The sequence below is a fragment of the Rhodamnia argentea genome, chromosome 9 (assembly GCF_020921035.1).
Source record: "Rhodamnia argentea isolate NSW1041297 chromosome 9, ASM2092103v1, whole genome shotgun sequence".
NCBI lineage: Eukaryota > Viridiplantae > Streptophyta > Magnoliopsida > Myrtales > Myrtaceae > Rhodamnia > Rhodamnia argentea.
The window spans coordinates 15,053,336-15,073,903 of record NC_063158.1 but is presented as its reverse complement, the minus strand read 5'-3'; the positions used below and the strand labels follow the sequence as shown (position 1 = coordinate 15,073,903).

Below are 20,568 nucleotides of genomic sequence, written 5' to 3'. Positions count from 1 at the left end.
CGATTTCACAGAAGTCTTAACTAGACTTCTCCGCCTTTTTTTTCCCTCCAAGAATAGTTGAGGGCAGAGCATATTAAGGTCAAGTGCGCTTGCCGGTCACGAACTGTGATTGGACTAGAAATAGAAAGTCATGGAAGTGTCGCCAGTGACGATGCCGGCGAAGGAGCTTCGAATGGACCCTGAGTGCTTCGGAAATATCAGCCAAAAAACAGAGTGAATTGATTGGTGGGGCGCAACTCACCAGCGAAGGAGCTTCGAACGGACCCTGAGTGCTTCATTCACGAGCAGTGATTGTTGGGGCACGACTTTGAAACGGTGAACTGGCAATGTCACGGTGGTTGCTCGGGGACCGGCCTCAGAAAATTAGTCAGCAACTCCGGTGAGCGGTTCCAGCTTCCAGCTTGTGTTCTGTGTGGATGGTTCTGGGTTCTGTGGATCTGCAACTCCGGTGGCAAGTGACAGTAAATGCTTGCGATCGGAGATGGTGGATTCCGGCGTCGATCAGTGGTAGAGAAGCTTCTGGAATTTGTGGATTGAGAGACGATTTCTAACTCTGCTCTATGTGAATGGCCACATAGAGCAGAGTAAGAAATCTGTTACTGATCCTGCTTTCAAAACTTGGTGAACTCCCGTGCATGCTTACATGTGACATGAGCTGTCTTCAAAACCTTACAGGCTTCTAAAAAAACGCACTTGTCCACGTCCGATGAGAGCGTGACTCCTGAAAAAAATCACAAGCAATATCGAGAAAAATTCGAGAAAGGAGTAACCTGTTAAAATTAGAAACATATTTGATTCCCACATTGTATAAGAAGTTGCGGTTGAAGTACGAAAAAGAATCTACATGAAAAAACCGAAGCAATGTCATATTGGATAGCCGTATAAACTCCACGGGGCGTGCTTAAAGATTAAGGAACACATTCGTGCATGCGGATTAAAATGGATTAAGAAAATGACTAACTAAACACAAGTTGTAAACATTCGTCCATAGATTGTGAATTGGCCTTTCGACTTATCTACATACAGAGGTAGACCTCTTGTGTCAAGAGCCTCGATTTTCCCTAAAAATGTTCCCTTCACTTTAATTTAGGTTGATAATTTCACGGAAATATTAAACATTGATAATTATACAAAAATTGTTGATATAGAGGTGGGAACAAGCAGACAGGGGGAGAATTAGGCCATCGTTGCCGCATCCATCGAGAGAGAAAAAGGGACATAGAAATAAAGAAAGGAGAAGGTTCTAACTCACCTTATAACGCTTGTAAGATTGGACGGTGCCTTCGAAATGTTTCTTATATCCGCGGTAGATGATGACGCGGCAATCATTTGGCAATTTGGTAATTGATACATCAATCCACCTTTCCAATGATGGGCAGTTACGAATGTACAAGTCATTCAAAGCCTCTAACTCGTCAAGGCCCTCGACAACCTGTAGACCATCGCAGCCCCAGATGTATAACTGCTTAAGCTTCTTTAAGTTTGATAAACCCCGAACACTTTGCAAAGAACGACAACGCCATACCAAAAATTCTTTCCACAATTCTGATGTCCCGAGTACTTGAATTTGGAGTATCTTTGGGCAACGAGAAAGCTCGAATGTTCTCAACTTACATAATACACTGGACAGAAGAATTAGTCTCCCTTCCCCCATAATCAACTCATTAGCAGACTCTGCTTCACCCGTGTACACTAACCTTCCCAAGGACTCGCAACCCCTGATAGAAAATTTCTCCAATGATTCAAACGACCCAACAAATTGGATCTCAACAAGCTTTGGGCAATCTCCTACTTCGACGGTTTTGAGCTTCCTCAAGTTTGATAGCTCGAGTCTCTCCAGGGTTTCACAATCACCGCCTCCCAGAATCAACTCTGTTAAATTTTGAAGTTGAAGCCCACTGAGTTGAATTTCTTGCACTTGAGGCCATGTAAGCTCTAAACTTGACAAGTTTTCTAACCTGGATGAGAGTGATATGGTTGAATTGAACTTATCCAGCTGTAACTTTCACAGAGACGATGGAAGTTGCACGAGTGTTCGCAGGTCCAAACCAGACAAATAAAGCTCCTTTAGCCAAGTGAAAGGCCCATGAATTCTCTCCCTAATATTCCTATACAGTCCTTTATATCATTAGCCAGAATTTTTAATTTTTGCCATAGTCTTACTGGATTCAGATTCAGCATCGATCTTTTTTCTGTTTTGTCTAATTTTAGAGTAATAAAAGAGATTGCTTTTATTTATTTATTTATTTATTTATTATTTATTATTTTTTGGGAGGGGGGGGCGGGGGGGCTGTTTCAGGAGTATTAGAAGACTTGGTTAAATATTTTGGACAGGATGCCTCGGTCTCCAACGAAAATATAAATGAAGACAATTGTCTGATCAGTCGCCTCGGACAATATAATTAGATTACTGTTCACCTCGGGCAAGTTTGCAATATCTATTTAATTAACATATATAAAAAAATTTATGAAGTAGGATCACCGGGCTCAAGTCGCGCTGGCTTAGGTCCCTAGTGCCCCTGTCCAGATCCCTCGACCCATGAGTTGGGTCTATTGAGGTAGAGGCTGGGACCCGGTTGCTCATAGCCAAGTCACTAGTGTCCGTATAATATATGCACGTTTAGGAAAATCAAATCAAATTTGTCTCCAAACAACATAAAATATTTTCCTAATCTTTTTCATATTTCAGCCAAACACCGACAATTATTGCTATTTTCCTCAAAAATAAATGTTTGGAATATATTTTCTGATAATTATAACATTTTCCATGAAACAAATGGAATCTATAAAAATGAAGATAGCAATAAAAATAAGCCCACTGAGAGGGACTCGGCCGGAGGACCATCGTGAGCTGAAAGGAGGGGGTTGGGGGGCAGAAAAGAAAGGATAACATTTTGGCTTCTTTTAGTGTATTTATTATTATTTTTATTAATTTCTATATTGAAGGGAAATGGGATTTGTCATTGTGATATAAATGGTGGATCATTATTTTCAGAGTAAATTCATTCTAGGCCCTTTTTATTATTTATTTACTTGTGAAATCATAAAAATTACAAAAATATATATTTAATATGCAGTGTGTCTCAACGTATCAGAATTCTCTATTTTTTAAGAAATTACGTGTTTGCGTGTCGTGTCATGTCTTGTCGTGTCGTGTCGTGTCGCGTATCATATGTCGTGTCCGTGCAACATAAGTCTCTAAAAGACTTTTGAGCCAAATTCATACCATTTGACAAATTTATTTTTTTCTTTGAGATCTTTGGGAAAATCAATTGTAATTTCAAAGTCATCTAAAGTTTCTTAGACCAAGGCAGGTCCCGACTATCCGTGGGCTTTAATATTTCCGAAATGCTAATACATATTTTTCCTTCTAACTTTGTCCTCGCTGAACTTTCATAATTTCGAAAATGCCTTCACCTCTCGCAAATAGAGGAAACTCAGAGCTTAAGTCGTGGATGTGGATGCATATTAGAACAGCAATGATGACGATTACGTAGCGACTAATATATAGATGTAGACAATTGAACACCGAGGTTTTCCTAGAGAAATTCATATGGTTTTTCTTTCGTTTGGCCTCGAATCTTCCCTAAATTCGTGAGAATCGGGCATCACTTGTTTCACAATAATTGCTCAATTTAGGAAAAATTCCGTCGTAATGTGGGGTTAGTCTAGGAGAGAAACAAAGCAAGGTCAGAACTCACCCGAGTTAATATTGGTGATCATCTATCGTATTAACTAGTGGATATCACTATTTTAAATCATTTCAAATGACAGACACCCGAGACGGAGGGAAAAATAAATGTTACTTTGCTTAGTTTGGCTTTTACGGAAACTTTTACTTTTACCTGGCATTTACTCCATAGACCACGGGTTTCTCTTTCTCTTTTTTTTTTTACTCCTTTTCAAAACAAGTAACATCATCTTTATTCCATTCGCTTGTTTTGACATGCCTTGTCCTAGTAATAGGGATGATCACTGGCTGGTTCGCTGAATAAACATTCGCAGGCCCAATTAGGCTTAAACAACGGATGTTCACAGGGTTTGCAATGAAGGAACGAGATACCTTTCTTCGCTTTAAAGAGATTCCACCTAATTTTGAAGTTCGCCGAATCGGAGCGATGTCCGCGCATTTTTTGCTGTGCCCTAGTGTGGGATAATGACCATGACCGCGCTTTCGAAAAAAGAAAACCATGACTTGCATGATCAGAATAAAGGAAATGAGCTGCCATTCAGCATTTCACAAGCCGCAAATTACCAATTCTTAAGATCAATCCTGAAAAACCAATTTTCTTGGCGTGAGCAACGTTTGAGGTAGCACGAATCGAAACACAAGGCTTATAAACAAACTTTAATCTTCAACCCAAAATTACATGAATGCCGCATGGACAATGTCATAGTACGGCATCCCGGTATTTAGGACTGAAATGACAGAAATGTAAAGGGCTTAGAACTCAATTGAAAAACAAGATAGTTTAGGACTAACTTGACACCATTGCAAAAGGTTTATGACTGTTTTGGTAATTTTTAACTTTCTTATAATAAGCCCTAAAAGTTCTCTTTTGGATGGCTAAAGCAGACTCGATAAATGAAAAAAGGACTAGAAGCAATCTATTTTTCTTCGGTTAGATTTGGCTCCGGTAGCCCTCATTGCGCATGGCAGATTGCCTCTGTTTTTCTCCATTCCTCTAGCGGAGTCCTCTCTTTAATTCGCTATCGAGCCACTCTGGTTTGCAAAATCTGAGGTGCTACATTGTGGTTGTAGGGTGGTCGACGCATATTTCAGGAGATTACCAAAACCAGGATGGGCGTTGAATACTAACTGTCCTGACCGTTCTTCGGTCTGAACAGGGTGCAATCAGTCTACTCCTTCTCCATTTGTGCTTGTCAAAGCGGATCTTTGGTGCCCCCTTGAGGGATGACTTCCATCTTAACATTGAAATTAGATGGCCGAGAGTGTCAACTCCAGCGAATCCAGTTTTTTTTTTTTTTTCCGTCTTTCGGAGCCACTCCCCGACCACCATGGATACACACAAAGTACAGAACACGGTAAAATGGCCTGCGCTATCATTCTTGCTAATCACAAGAATTCATTCTTTCACGCAAAGGAGATAATTGCTCACCTCAATCTACTCCTAATAAATGAGTCAGCAGCAATCAACAAGTTCTTTTAGTTTAGTACATCAACAGTATCATCTAACTTTGCAGAATCGAGATTATTACATAAAGCATTGAAACTCGTGTCAAGGCCGAGGTTACCGGTAATGACTCAAATGTTCATATCAATTAGATTTATGCAACCTACACAGCTAGTACAGTGAATCATTCAAGCGGACAGGATGAACTCAGTCAGATTCGAAGCTATATTCATGCTGATCCGATTCAGGCATTTCGTCAAACATGGGGTGATCAATTCGGACAAGAGATCCAACTGCAACATTGAAGCATCTATTCCAATCCAAGCTACCACAACAGCATCAATATCAGTTCAGATCATCAGTAAATCATTAATCAGAGACGATTTCACATAAGTCTTAATTAGACTTCGCCGCCTTTTTTTTCCTCCAAGGATAGCTGAGAGCAGAGCATATGAAGGTAAAGTGCGATCGCCGGTCACAAACTGTGATTAGACAAGAAATAGGAAGTCATGGATGTGTCGCCAGTGACGACGCTGGCGAAGGAGCTTCGAACGGACCAAGAGTGCTTCCGTCACGAGCTGTTATTGGTGGGGCGCGACTTCGAAATGGTCAACTGGCGATGTCATGGTGGTTGCTTGGGACCGGCCTCAGAAAATTAGTCAGCAACTCAGGTGAATGGTTCCAGCTTCCAGCTTTTGTTCCGTGTGGATGGTTCTCGGTTCTGTGAATCTGCATCTCCGGTGGCAAGTGACTGGTAAATGCTCCTGATCGGAGATGGTGGATTCCGGCGTCGACCAGTGGTAGAGAAGCTTCTGGAATTTGTGGATTGAGAGACGATTTCCTACTGATCCTGGTTTCAAAACTTGGTGAACTCCCGTGCATGCTTACATGTGACATGAGCTGTCTTCGAAACCTTATAGGCTTCTAAAAACACGTACACCTCCACGTCCGATGAGAGTGCGACTCCTGAAAAAAAATCACAAGAAATATCGAGAAACATTCGAGAAAGGAGTAACCTGTTAAAATTAGAAACATATTCGATTCCAAGAAAGGATATACTGAGATAGGGTACATTGTATAAGAAGTTGCAGTCGAAGTACGAAAAAGAATCCACATCAACAAACCGAAGCAATGTCATATTGGATAGCCGTATAAACTCCACGGAGTGTGCTTAAAGATTAAGGAACACATTCGTGCATGCGGATTATGTACAACACGAGTTCAATTTCTCGTGCCACCAAATGCAGACAATTCACGACCGACAATCGACCTGGTTTTGATTCGAATACTACTTGATCGATGATGTTAATGCCCAGCATTAAGTACCTAAGATACAGACTTCTTGCCATGTACAATAAGACAAGCAATATCATAATCGCCATATTCAGACAAATAGGAGGCAATGCAACTCCTATTAGAATAGTTTAGCACCAGTTACATCCATTCTATAACAAATAAAGAAGATTCAACGTGCAAATTTTTTGTAGGCAATGAGATCTCGAAAAATGGACAGATTCATGTTTCCTCTTGACACCAATCATTATTGTGATGATAAACAGCTAAAGAAATAAAAAAAATGAAAAATAAACATACGAAATCAAAGTGCAAATCTTCCACAAGAACGAGAAATGGGTTTGATTCCAGAAAATAAGTTGCAAGCAAAGATGTTCCTTATGGAGTCAGATCGAATTTTAATGGATACATCTCCTAAAACTGACGAATATTGTTTGCTTTTCTTTGTATTATGTCATATGTTTCATACCAACATTTGAGCCAAAGTTAACATCGAAATAAACTTAAGCAAAATATTCTGATTTATTTACCACCATAAGTACACTTTTAAGTAAACTTTATTACAGGAGTGCCTCTCGTAGGAAAATGTTTACTACCTGTGTTAGTAATTTTCTTATGGAGTCAGTTCCACCACATGTTGACTTTTTAATTTCCGCAATTTGCGGTATATGATCTTCCTCATAAGTTGAGTTCATGTCCATCGATGTCCTTTCCGATCATTTCATTTTGGTCTGAAAAGATACCGAGTCTGTCTTTGTAGTTCACCAAGTTAGAATAAGTAGCTAGATGAAGGAAGCCCACATGTATACATAAGGCAGATCTAAGCTGTGTAGACAAGCGATACTAGATCATATTAACGCATCAAATTTTTCCTATGTTATTAATGATATGGAGGTGGGACTAAGCAGACAAGGCGAGAATTAGGCCATCGTTGCCGCATCCATCGAGAGAGAAAAAGGGACATAGAAATAAAGAAAGGAGAAGGTTCTAACTCACCTTATAATGCTTGTAAGATTGGACGGAGCCTTCGAAATATGTCTTAGATCTACGGTGAGGGATGTGAGGGATCTCGATGCAGCAATCATTTGGCAATTTGGTAGTTGATACATCAATCCACGTTTCCAATGATGAGCAGTCATTAATGTTCAAGTGATTCAAAGCCTCTAACTCGTCAAGGCCCTCGACAATCTGTAGACCATCGCAGTCCCAGATGTCTAACCGCTTAAGCTTCTTTAAGTTTGATAAACCCTGAACACTATGCAAGAGACGACAATCCGCTACCCAAAATTCTTTCCACAATTCTGATGTACCGAGTACTTGAATTTGGAGTATCTTTGGGCAACCACCAAGCTCGAACATTCTCAACTTACAAAATACCCTCGACGGAAGAATTAGTCTCCCTTCCTCTATAGTCAACTCATCAGCAGACTCTGCTTCACCTGCGTACCCTAATCTTCCCAAGGACTTGCACATCCAGATAGAAAATTTCTCCAATGATTCAAACGCCCCAACAAATTGGATCTCAACAAGCTTTGGGCAATATGATACTCTCACGGTTTTGAGCTTCCTCAAGTTTGATAGCTCGAGTCTCTCGAGGGGTTCGCTGCCTTCCAAAATCAACTCTTCTAAATTTTGAAGTTGAAGGCCGTTGAGGTTAATTTCTTGCACTTGAGACGATGTGAGCTCTAAACTTGACAAGTTTTCTAATCTGGATGAGAGTGAGACGGTTGAATTGAACTTATCCAGCTGTAACTTTAACAGAGACGATGGAAGTTGCGTGAGCGTTCGCATATCCAAACCAGACAAATAAAGTTCGTTTAACTGAGAAAGGGAAGCTAACTCAGCCGAAGCAAGGACATTGAGAAGTTCCAATTTCAACTTGTTCAGTTTGGATAACTTCCCCATTCCCACTAAATCACCATTGCAAATTTTACCTCCCCGTTTCCGACGGGAGCCATCATCAAGGTCCAACATAACCAAATTAGTCAGATTCGAGAGGTGCGGGACTACTCGCAATGATTTAGATGACACTCGTAGATTGTTTAAACTTGTGGGAAGCATCGGCAGCTCTTGAATCTCGTCACAATCTATTAGCTCAAGCGTTTGCAGGCAAGGAAGCATACTAACTGTCTCTGGAACTTCACCGATGCAAGTGTGTAACAACCGTAGGACTCTTAGAAAGAGCAAATTTCCGATTGCCGAAGGAAGTCGACCTTTTAAATTGTGACTACGGATTCGAAGCACTTCTAGTTTCTCAAGCATTACTGCACTAGGTAACTCCCAAGAATTTGCCGAACGTACTCTAGTATTGCCATTGTCAAAGTGCAACTCACATAATGATTTCAACTTCCATATGGAATCTGGTAGTTTCTCCACCGGACAATCCTTGACCAAGAAGTGCTTCGGATTCACTAGGTTCCCGATTTCTTCAGGCAAATTTCCAAGAGAACAGCAAGCTCTAATCTTCAAGTCAATCAAAGACTTCAACATCCCAATAGAGCCATCAAGTTTCCTTAAATTGGAACATCCTTCAAAATTAAGCCTCTCTAAATTTGGGCATCCGGAGAAGTCCGGCGTTCTCTTTATGCCATGACATCCATTAAGAGAAAGAACTTTCAATTTTCTTGCCATCTGTCAAAATAAATACAATATTCAATGGATGAACAGTCAAATATTACATTCAAAGAAAATAAAATAGTAAGAAGCAAATTACTCACCTTGATTAAGCTCTGTAGTTTCGAATTATCTATGAAGGCATTGCGTGAAAATTCAAGAACTACCACATTATTTAAGCGCATATTGGTTGGCTTGAAAAACAACCGACGAGGAGGATTACTCCAAAAAATCCAGCTCATATTGGTAAGGCTCATTGCTAAGTTACCACGAAAGGTTCCCCCACTCAATCCGAGGTACCGTAGATGTTGAAACCTTCCTATCTCCTCACTTGTGATTGTCTTATTATCACTTTTGCGTAAGTCAAGAGTCAATGCTTGGACGTTGTTCTTCATCTGCAAATGAGAGCAATAAATGAGGGATATCCAGTATTTTGTTTTAGAGGAAAACGAAGAAAGAGAACAGTATCCTTGTGCAGCATAGAGGATTTTTTGGTAAGAGAAACTATTAGTTTTCTCCTGAGGTATATTACCTCCTTTGTTCTCATTGCTTTGAAGACGTCATCATCAGTCCATATCCTACTCCACTCTCCAGGATTTCCTGGTTTTTCACGACGAACTATTTCTCTTCCAAAATCTCTAAGTTGGTCGTGCATCCAAAACTTATTTTCCACAATCTTTACCAATGACATGCTAATAAGGACATCAACTCCAATATCTGGGAAAAAATCACAATTTTTCCACATGTAAATTGCATGCATAGTATGCTGACCAATGAAAAAGCATGCAATATCGAGGAAAATTTGTTGTTGCTTATAACTCAATGCATCATAGCTAATCTTCAACTTTTCAAAAACATCATCGGGAGGTGTTTTGCTTAACTGCTCTAATGTCTCTCTCCATATTTGTTGCCTTTTGCCAAAGAGGAATGAACCTATTACTTCAAGGGCCAACGGAAGTCTCCCAGTAGCAGCTACGATTTTCCTTGAAAGATTCTTGTAATCATCTAACGGGGAGTCTCCGTTAAATGCATGACTACTGAAAAGCTCCAGCGCATGATCACTACTCATCACGTCCATTTCATATTCCAAGATTCGATAGTTTGGTCCATTGATTCGCATAACATCTTTATTTCTAGTTGTAATCAATATTCGAGATCCTGGGTGCAGAGTACTCCCTCCAACTAATTTCAGCACTTGATCACTATTAGCAACATCATCAAATACAATGAGAACTTTCTTATTGCTAAGTACTTCTCCAATTCTCTTTGTCCCATAATCAATTCCGTCAATGCTTCTTGCTACTCTAGGATGACCGATTTCGGATAATAACTTTTTTTGCAACTCAACTAAACCATCAGCTCTTAATGAATTCGCTCCAACATCTTCAAGGAAACAGCAACACTTTCCATAATGAGAAGAGAGTTGGTTGAAGACGATTTTGGCGAGAGTCGTTTTACCGATACCCCCCATGCCATGAATTCCAATGAGCCGCACACTGTAAGAGTCGACGTCTAACAATTCGGTTACTGCGGCAACTCGGTCACCAATTCCAACTAAATGTCCAGTAACCAATCTATGTTTTGTCTTCAGCTTTTGCACGACCTCCTCAACTACTAAGTTAATCACATCGGTGTAGCTGCGATAATGGAAAACCATTTAAGCGAGGCTGTTATTCAAGCACTAGATAAGCTACAAAATATTCGGACAACTAATGGGAAAATATTTTTAAAGCACTTGGCAATGTGTGCGCGATTTCGTTACCCGAAATATGACTTGATTCCAACACGAGATTAGCAATCTTGGAATTAGGTTAAGGACGTTTGCCAAAAAATGGATGTATTCAAGAGGAGATGTGTTTAACTTATTGCAATATTAAATAATAAGATAGAAATGTGCATGGCATTTCATGAACCCATTTTTTTACTTCCCACTGCCCGCAATCAAGATAGTTAAGCTACCTAGCTACTGTATCATTATTCGCCCATCATGTACGGTGACATTGTGAAGCAGTTTCACATATTTTGACTAATGAAGCATAGCTATATTCATTTAGTAACTCTAATGGTAAACGTCCCACCTCAATCATACTGGAAGTTTTTACATCTATGATAAAGCGTAAAGAAAAATTGGAGAAACAGGCATTTGAAAAGCAGCGAGCTTACCCTTTGTACTTCTTCACTTCCCACCCTTTTATAGCATCAACCTCCATGAGAGCCTCTCTCCATGCATCTACTTGCCCATTGCTCAACTTCTTCTCGCGTTCCAAATTGAATATGGCATCGCGATACAATGGAGTTTTTAGCTTAACATCGTCAGGCTCCACATCGAAGAAAATAGGAAGGATCTCTTTTTTACCTTCCGATTTGGAAGTGTTTGCCACAATCTGCGCAAGCTCGCGGAGACACCATTGGCTCGAAGCGTAGGTCCGAGAGAAGATAGGTATGTAGATCCTGGAATTGTTGATCGCTCGCTGGAGCGATCCATCGATCCTTTCACCAACATGGAGCTCTTCATCATCTCGAAAGACGCATATTCCAGCATCGGTCAAGCTGTGGAAGAGGAAGTCGGTGAATCCGACGCGAGTGTCGGGTCCTCTGAAGCTTAGGAACACTTGGTACTCGCTTCCCGATGACGTACTTGGATCTGAGCTCGCCATAGCATAAGTTTGTTCTGCTTAACGGATCTCTCTCTCCCTCTGTGTGTGGAGGTGTCTGGGTGAGCCAAAAGATGGGGTGTGATCCTTCAGGCCTTGACCATTACTGAGACTCAGCGATGTTTTCAATGGTGGATGTGGCCGCGTCAACGTCAACGTCAACGTCAACGTCGACACGCTCTTTCAAAGAAATTGCGTAAGGAATGCTAGTATTCTTTAATTCACCGGTCCTGTGAATTGAGGAATGAAAAATTGGTCCCCCTTTGGGCATAGAGTGAGTCATTTCATCATAACGCAGTGAGATTTTAGGATCCCCAGCGGAGCCCCCGACCACCTTTCATAAAGTCACAATTGATCGTGTTCCCTTCCGACTCCTCTTTTGATAAAGCTAGAAGAATTTTGTTCTTTTCTTCCTTTTTCTTTTCGTTATTATCTGAAATGCTCGCTCTAATTTTTTTTTCCCATGAGGAGCTGTGATTAGTGGGGCGCGACTTCGAAACGGTCAACTGGCGATGTCACGGTGGTTGCTCGGGACCGGCCTCAGAAAATTAGTCAGCAACTCCGGTGAATGGTTCCAGCTTCCAGCTTGTGTTCTGTGTGGATGGTTCCCGGTTCTGTGGATCTGCATCTCCGGTGGCAAGTGACTGGCAAATGCTCGTGATCAGAGATGGTGGATTCCGGCGTCGACCAGTGGTAGACAAGCTTCTGGAATTTGTGGATTGAGAGACGATTCGTTACTCTGCTCCATGTGAATCGCCACACAGAGCAGAGTAAGAAATCCGTTACTGATCCGGCTTTAAAAACTTGGTGAACTCCCGTGCATGCTTACAAGTGACATGAGCTGTATTCAAAACCTTATAGGCTTCTAAAAGCACGTACACCTCCGCGTCCGATGAGAGCGTGACTCCTGAAAGAAAATCAATATCGACCTGGTTTCGATTCGAACACTACTTGATCAGTGATGTTAATGGCCAGCATTAACTTCCAAAGATACAAACTTCTTGCCATGCACAATATCATATATACATATTCAGACAAATGGGAGGCAGTGCAACACCATAATGGAATAGTTTAGCATCCGCCCCATCCATTCCCTAACAAATAAAGAAAATTCAAAGCTCGATATCTGACCCCGTAACACATTTTTTTTGCGGGCGATGAGAACCCAAAAAATGGACAAATTCCTATTTCCTCTTGACACCTATTGTTATCGTAATGATAAACAGCTAAAGAAACCAAAAAGAAAAGGAGACATAAGAAATCAAAGTGCAAATCTTCCACAAGAACGAAAATGGGTTTGGTTACAGAAAATAAGTTGCGAGCCAAGACGTTTCTTACGGGGTCAGATCGAACTTTAATGTATGCAACTCCTAAAACTGACGAATATTGTGTGCTTTTCTTTGTATTTTGTCATATGTTTCCTACCAACATTTGAGCCAAAGTTACCATCACAATAAACTTAAGCAAAATATTCCAATTTATTTACCACCGTGAGTAAACTTTGTTACAAGAATGCATAATGTTTACGACCTGTGTCGGTAAGTCATCGAATCATTTAACATATATTCACCCAAAGTCCTCCATATCACCAATCTTATCTCAATATTGGGCAATTTACAAAAGCACTCGATATCAAAATGGATCGAGAAAATGACTAACTAAACTATTATTCGTGACTGAGCGACCACAATGGCATGCAGTAGAAGGAAACCCATTTCTGTCTCGCCCATTCGTCCATAGATCGCGAATTAGCCTTTTGACTTATCTACATACAGAGCTAGACCTTTGTGTCAAGAGCGTCGACTTTCACTAAAAATGTTCCCTTCACTTTAATTTAGGTTGATAATTTCACGGAAATATTAAACATTGATAATTATACAAAAATTGTTGATATAGAGGTGGGACTAAGCAGACGGGGGGAGAATTAGGCCATCGTTGCCGCATCCATCGAGAGAGAAAGGGACATAGCAAAAAAGAAAGTAGAAGGTTCTAACTCACCTTGTAACGCTTGTAAGATTGGACGGTGCCACGGAAATATGTCTTAGATCTCAGGTGAGGGATCCGAGGGATCTTGATGCGGCAATCATTTGGCAATTTGGTATTGGATACATCAATCAACCTTTCCAATGATTCAAAGCCTCTAACTCGTCAAGGCCCTCAACAACGTGTCGCCTATGGCAGTCCCGGATGTATAACTTCTCAAGCTTCTGTAAGTTTGATAAACCCCAAACACTTTGCAAAGAACGACAATCCAATGCCAAAAAGTCTTTCTGCAATTCTGATGTACCGAGTACTTGAATTTGGAGTATCTTTGGGCAACGACCAAGCTCGAACATTCTCAACTTACATAATACCCTGGACAGAAGAATTAGTCTCCCTTCCTCCATAATCAACTCATTAGAAGACTCTGCTGCACCCGCGTACCCTAACCTTCCCAAGGACTTGCACCGCCTGATGCAAAATCCTTCCAATGATTCAAACGCACTGGGAAATTGAATCTCAACAAGCTTTGGGCAAGCTGCTGCACTGACGGTTTTAAGCTTCCTCAAGTTTTGATAGCCCGAGTCTCTCGAGGGGTTCACTGCCTTCCAAAATTAACTCTTCTAAATTTTGAAGTTGAAGGCCGTTGAGGTTAATTTCTTGCCCTTGAGACGATGTGAGCACTAAACTTGACAAGTTTTCTAATCCGGATGAGAGTGAGACGGTTGAATTGAACTTATCCACCCGTAACTTTAACAGTGACGATGGAAGTTGCATGAGTGTTCGCAGATCCAAACCAGACAAATAAAGTTCCTTTTATTGAGAAAGGGAAGCCAACTCGGTCGGAGCAAGGACACCGAGAAGTTCCAATTTCAACTTGTTCAATTTGGATAACTTCCCCATTCCCACTAAATCACCAGTGCAAATTTTACCTCCCTATTTCCAACCGGAGCCATCATCAAGGTCAAATAGAACTAAATTAGTTAGATTCGAGAGATCCGGGACGACCCACAATGATTTAGATGACACTCGTAGATTGTTTAAACTTGTGGGAAGCGTCGGCAGCTCTTGAATCTCATCACAATTTATTAACTCAAGCGTTTGCAGGTGAGGAAGCATACTAACTGTCTCCGGAACTTCACCGATGCGAGTCGATGACAAGCGTAGGACTCTTAGAAAGGGAACCTTCCGATTGCCGGAGGAAGTCGACCTTTCAAATTGCGACTATAGATTCAAAGTTCTTCTAGATTCTCAAGCATTACTGCACTAGGTATCTCCCATGAATTTGCCGAACATACTCTAATATTGCCATTGTCAAAGTGCAACTCACATAATGATTTCAACTTCCATATGGAATCTGGTAGTTTCTTCAGTAGACACTCCTCGACCAAGAAGTGCTTCAGATTCACTAGGTTCCCAATTTCTTAGGGCAAATTTTTAAGAGAACGACAAGACCTAATCTTGAAGTCAATCAAAGACTTCAACTTCCCAATAGAGCCATCAAGTTTCCTTAAATTGGAACATTCACTGAAATTAAGCCTCTCTAAATTTTGGCATTCGGAGAAGTTCGGCGTTCTCTTTATGTTGTTGCAATATTCAAGAGAAAGAACTTTCAATTTTCTTGCCATCTGTCAAAATAAATACAATATTCAATGGATGAACAGTCAAATATCACATTCAAAGAAAACAAAATAGTAAGAAGCAAATTACTCACCTTGATTAAGCTCTGTAGTTTCGAATTATCTATGAAGGCATTGTCTGAAAATTCAAGAACCACCACATTATTTAAGCCCATATTGGCTGGCTTAAAAGACAACCGACGAGGAGGATTACTCCAAACAATCCACATTATTTAAGCGCATATTAGATGCTCGCCCACTTCCGATGACCGGGATTATTAACAATTATTATGAGAAAATTGAAACTTTAAGGTAATAATTGTACTATTTTTTCAGTCATGAGAGATATTTTGATGGGAATGTACTTTTGAGCTTATTTTAAGTCATTTACTTTAGACTTAAGTGCACACTTAGCATTGGCTTAGCAAACTTATTCATATGATTATTAAAAGAGGGGGAAATAGAGAGAGGAAAGAACGAAAAATCTCAGGCTAAATGGCTGTCCCGATGCAGCTTGGTTTGTCTAAGATCATGAGGCAATGAGAAAAATCTTGGGCTAAATGGCCGACAAAAGTACAGCAAAAAAGTAAAGTTGGTGAAAACTCCCACTAACTTTGATGTCTCGCTTTGGCTGTATTTTGCAACCGCTTTATTAAAGACCTTTGGGTCTCCAAAAGACTTTGAGCAAAAATCACACCATTTGACAAATTTTTTTCTTTTTTCTTTTTTTAGATCTTTGGGAAAATTTATTGTATTTCACATTTATTGCAGGTCCGGAATATCTTTGGGCTTTAATATTTTCGGAATGTTAATACATATTTTTCCTTTCAACTTTGTCCTCGATAAACTTTCATAATATCGAAAATGCATTCACCTCGCGCGAATGGAGGAAGCACAGAGCTCAAGTTGTGGATTTGGATGCATATTAGAACAGCAATGATAACGATTACGCAGCGACTGATATATAGATGAAGACAATTGAAGACCGAGGTTTTCCTAGGGAAATTCATATGATTTTTCTCTCGTTTGCCTTGAATCGTCCTTGTGATGTCTCCCCTTGAACTCAGTCATTGCCCCTCCGGAAATGTCCGTGAATGTTTTAAAAAAAACAACTCCAAAAATAAAAGAGAGGCCCCCCTTTTTTTTTTCCTGTCTATTGTACCTCGAACCCCCTCGGCCAAAAGGGAAAATGAGAGCACTAAAAGTGCTCAAACAGATTTCGTTCTCGGAGAAACCCCTCCTCAACTTCCTTAGATTCGTGCGAATCAAGAATCACTTGTTTCACAAGCATTGCTCAATTTAGGAAAAACTCCTTCGAGGGGTCTTTGTCTCAATGTTGTAATGTGGCTTTTCATGCTACAAGTCAAGAGTCAAAGTGTCTGCCATTTAATGAGGACAGCGCTCAAATCATCCCAGATAAAACTGCTCTTGCCAAAGGTGTTGATTTTGGCTAGGCTTGGTTCTTTTTGAAACGGGGATCTTCCTCTAAAGATCAAAGTAGACTCAGAAACTCACGTACAGGAGTTAAGATCGGTGATCATCTATCGTATTAACCAATGGAGATCACTATTCGGTGATTTTTAATTATTTCAAATGGCAGACACTGGAGGCGGATGGAAAAATACAATGTACTTTATTGCTTAGCCTAGCTCTTACGGAACTTTTTACTTTTACCTAGCATTTACTCTTTATACCGCGGGTTTCTCTCTCTTTTCTTCCTCCTTTTCAAAATAAGTAACATCATCTTTATTCCCTCCGCTTGTTTTGACACACCTTGTCCTAGTAAAAGGGATGATCATCGACTGGTACGTTGAATAGACATTTGCAGGCCCAATTAGGCTTAAGCAAGGGATGTTCACAGGGTTTGCAATAGATGAACAAGATAACTTTCTTCGCTTTAAAGAGATTCCACCTAATTTTGAAGTTTTCAGGATCAAAGCGATGTCCGTGACGTTTCTGCTGTGCCCTAGTGTGGTATAATGACTGTGACCGCGCTTTCGAGAAAGAAAACCGTGACTTGCATGATCAGAATAAAGGAAATGAGCTGCCATTCAACATTTCACAAGCTGCAAATTACCAATTCTTAAGATCAATCTTGAAAAACCAATCTGCCACCATTCCATCTTTGTTTTCCATTGGTCTCACGAGGTAAAGCTCCAGATAGCCGAGAGCGTCAACTCCAGCAAATCCATTTTTTTTTTTTTTTTTGTTCTTTTTCATCTTTCGGAGTCCACTCCCCGACCACCATGGATACACAGAAAGTACAGAACACGGTAAACTGGCGTGCGCTATCATTCTCGCTAATCACCAGAATTCATTCTTTCACACAAAGGAAATGATTCCTCACCTCAATCTACTCCTAATGAATGAGTCAGCGGCAATCAACAAGTCTTTTAATTTAGTACAGCAGCACTTTCACCTAACTTCGCAGAATCGAGATTATTACATAGAGCGTTGAAAACTGTATCAAGGCCGTGGTTATTGGTAATGACTCAAAGGTTCATATCAATTAGATTTATGCAACCAACACAACTAGTGCAGTGAACCATTTAAGCAGACAAGAAGGACTCAAGTCAGATTCGAAGCTATATTAATTCTGATCCGATTTAGGCATTTCATCAAACATGGGGTGATTGATTCAGACAAGAGATCTAACTGCAACATTGAAGCATCTATTCCAATCCAAGCTATCACAACAGCATCAAAATGAGTTCACATCATCAGTAAATCATTAATCAGAGACGATTTCACATAAGTCTTAATTAGACTTACTCCGCCTTTTTTTTTCCTCCAAGAATAGTTGAGAGCAGAGCATATGAAGGTAAAGTGCGATTGCCAGTCACGAACTGTGATTGGACTAGAAATAGGAAGTCATGGAAGTGTCGCCAGTGACGATGACGTGAAGGAGCTTAGAACGGACCCCGAGTGCGTTGGAATTATCAGCCAAAAAACAGAGTGAATTGATTGGTGGGGCTCGACTCACCGGCGAAGGAGCTTCAAACGGACCCTGAGTGCTTCCGTCCCGAGCTGTGATTGGTGGGGCGTGACTTCGAAGCAGTGAACTGGCGATGTCTCGGTGATTGCTCGGGACCGGCCTCAGAAAATTAGTCAGCAACTCCGGTGAATGGTTCCAGCTTCCCGCTTGTGTTCTGTGTGGATGGTTCTCGGTTCTGTGGATCTGCAACTCCAATGGCAAGTGACGGTAAATGCTCGTCATCAGAGATGATGGATTCCGGCGTCGATCAGTGATAGTAGAGAAGCTTCTGGAATTTTTGGATTGAGAGACGATTTCTTACTCTGCTCTATGTGAATCGCCACACAGAGCAGAGTAACAAATCTGTTACTGATCCTGCTTTCAAAACTTGGTGAACTCCCGTGCATTCTAACGTGTGACATGAGCTGTCTTCAAAACTTTATAGGCTTCTAAAACACGTACAAGTCCGAGGAGAGCGTGACTCCTGAAAAAAATCACGAGCAATATCGAGAAAAATTCGAGAAAGGAATAACCTGTTAAAATTAAAAACATATGCAATTCCTAGAAAGGATATACTAAGATAGGGTACATTGTATAAACTCCATGGGACATGCTTAAAAGATTAAGGAATACATTTGTACATTCGGATTATGTATAACACGAGTTCAATTTATCGTGGTGCCAAATGCAGACAATTCATGACCGGCAAGCGACCTGGTCACGATTTGAATACTAATCGATCAGTGATGTTAATGCCCAGCATTAACTACCTAAGATACAAACTTATTGCCATGTACACTATCATATATACATATTCAGACAAATGAGAGGCAATGCAACATCAGTTTAGCACCCGCCACATCCATTCCCTAACAAAAAAGAAGATTCAAAGCTCGATATCTGACCCCATAACACATTTTTTTTGCAGGCAATGAGATCCCGAGAAATGGACAAATTGCTATTTCCTCTTAACACCTATCATTATGGCAATGATAAACAGCAAAAGAAATAAAAAAAAAGGAAAAGAAACATACGAAATCAAAGTGCAAACCTTCCACAAGAACGAAAAATGGGTTGATTCCAGAAAATAAGCCGTGAGCCAAGATGTTTCTTATGGAGCCAGGTTGAATTTTAATGGATACATCTCCTAAAAAGGACGAATATTGTTTGTTTTTTCTTTGTATTATGTCATATGTTTCATACCAACATTTAAGCCAAAGTTAACATCGAAATAAACTTAAGCAAAATATTCCGATTTATTTACCACCGAAAGTAAACTTTACTACAGGAGCGCCTCTCGTAGGAAAATGTTTACTACCTGTGTTAGTAATTTTCTTATGGAGTCAGTTCCGCCACATGTTGACTTTTTAATTTCTGCAATTTGTGGTATATGATCTTCCTCATAAGTTGAGTTCATGTCCATCGATGTCCTTTCCGATCATTTCATTTTGGTCCGACAAGATACCGAGTCTGTCTTTGTAGTTCACCAAGTTAGAATAAGTAGCTAGATGAAGGAAGCCCACATGTATACATAAGGCAGATCTAAGCTGTGTAGACAAGCGATACTAGATCATATTAACGCATCAAATTTTTCCTATGTTATTAATGATATGGAGGTGGGACTAAGCAGACAAGGCGAGAATTAGGCCATCATTGCCGCATCCATCGAGAGAGAAAAAGGGACATAGAAATAAAGAAAGGAGAAGGTTCTAACTCACCTTATAACGCTTGTAAGATTGGACGGTGCCTTCGAAATGTTTCTCATATCCGCGGACGATTCTTGAGTGCCACGTCGGAGCAAAATCGTTTACTTGAGTGCTACAGCAACTTTTCCGGCGCGCCACGTCAGCTTTCCGGCATATCACGTCATCTTTCCGGTGAGCCACGTCAGCTTTTTCGGCGTCCACAGCAACATGGCACTCAAGTGAACGATTTTTTAAAGTTATGGCACTTAAGTGAACGTTTTGAAAGTTATGACACTCAAGTGAACGCCGTACAAAAGTTATGACACTTCTAGTGTACTTTTCCCTTCCTATGGATAAGTCTTGCGCGCATCCGAACATATCGTGGCTGCTGATCCCTATGCATGCTCGCCCGGATGATTGACAGTCATGATAAACCCGATGACAATGGACTCAAGTCCAAGACAAATGCGATAAAGAAGTGTCCGATCAAAACATTCGGTGGACTCAAATCTAGAAAGTCTGGAAAAGCCTAACCCGAACCCGAACCTCGACATGCTCCAATTGAATCCGCTTGAGAAGGTCCATACTTCCGTTCCCATCACCGCGGGGGAGTTG

General features: G+C 40.6%; 2 protein-coding genes and 1 pseudogene across 2 annotated transcripts in view; 1 reads left to right on the top strand and 2 right to left on the bottom strand.

The window, feature by feature from the left end:
• Positions 1-11,754, bottom strand: part of LOC125316451 (TMV resistance protein N-like) — a 29,436-nt gene extending 17,682 nt beyond the window's left edge. The window contains exons 1-8 of the mRNA XM_048284783.1: positions 11,205-11,754; positions 9,574-10,678; positions 9,146-9,436; positions 7,425-9,059; positions 6,082-6,101; positions 6,016-6,048; positions 5,879-5,976; positions 322-327 (exon numbers count right to left, since the gene is read on the bottom strand). Coding sequence (XP_048140740.1) covers positions 322-327; positions 5,879-5,976; positions 6,016-6,048; positions 6,082-6,101; positions 7,425-9,059; positions 9,146-9,436; positions 9,574-10,678; positions 11,205-11,698 — 3,682 coding nt within the window. The 5' untranslated portion in view covers positions 11,699-11,754. The remainder of the gene's footprint in view (positions 1-321; positions 328-5,878; positions 5,977-6,015; positions 6,049-6,081; positions 6,102-7,424; positions 9,060-9,145; positions 9,437-9,573; positions 10,679-11,204) is intronic.
• The window catches only part of LOC115733118, a 146,363-nt pseudogene that overhangs the window by 107,663 nt on the left and 18,132 nt on the right, over positions 1-20,568 (top strand).
• The window catches only part of LOC115732618 (disease resistance protein L6-like), a 32,308-nt gene continuing 12,133 nt past the window's right edge, over positions 394-20,568 (bottom strand). Inside the window, exon 6 of the mRNA XM_048285187.1 lies at positions 394-553. The gene's annotated coding sequence lies outside the window, so the exon portion shown is untranslated. The remainder of the gene's footprint in view (positions 554-20,568) is intronic.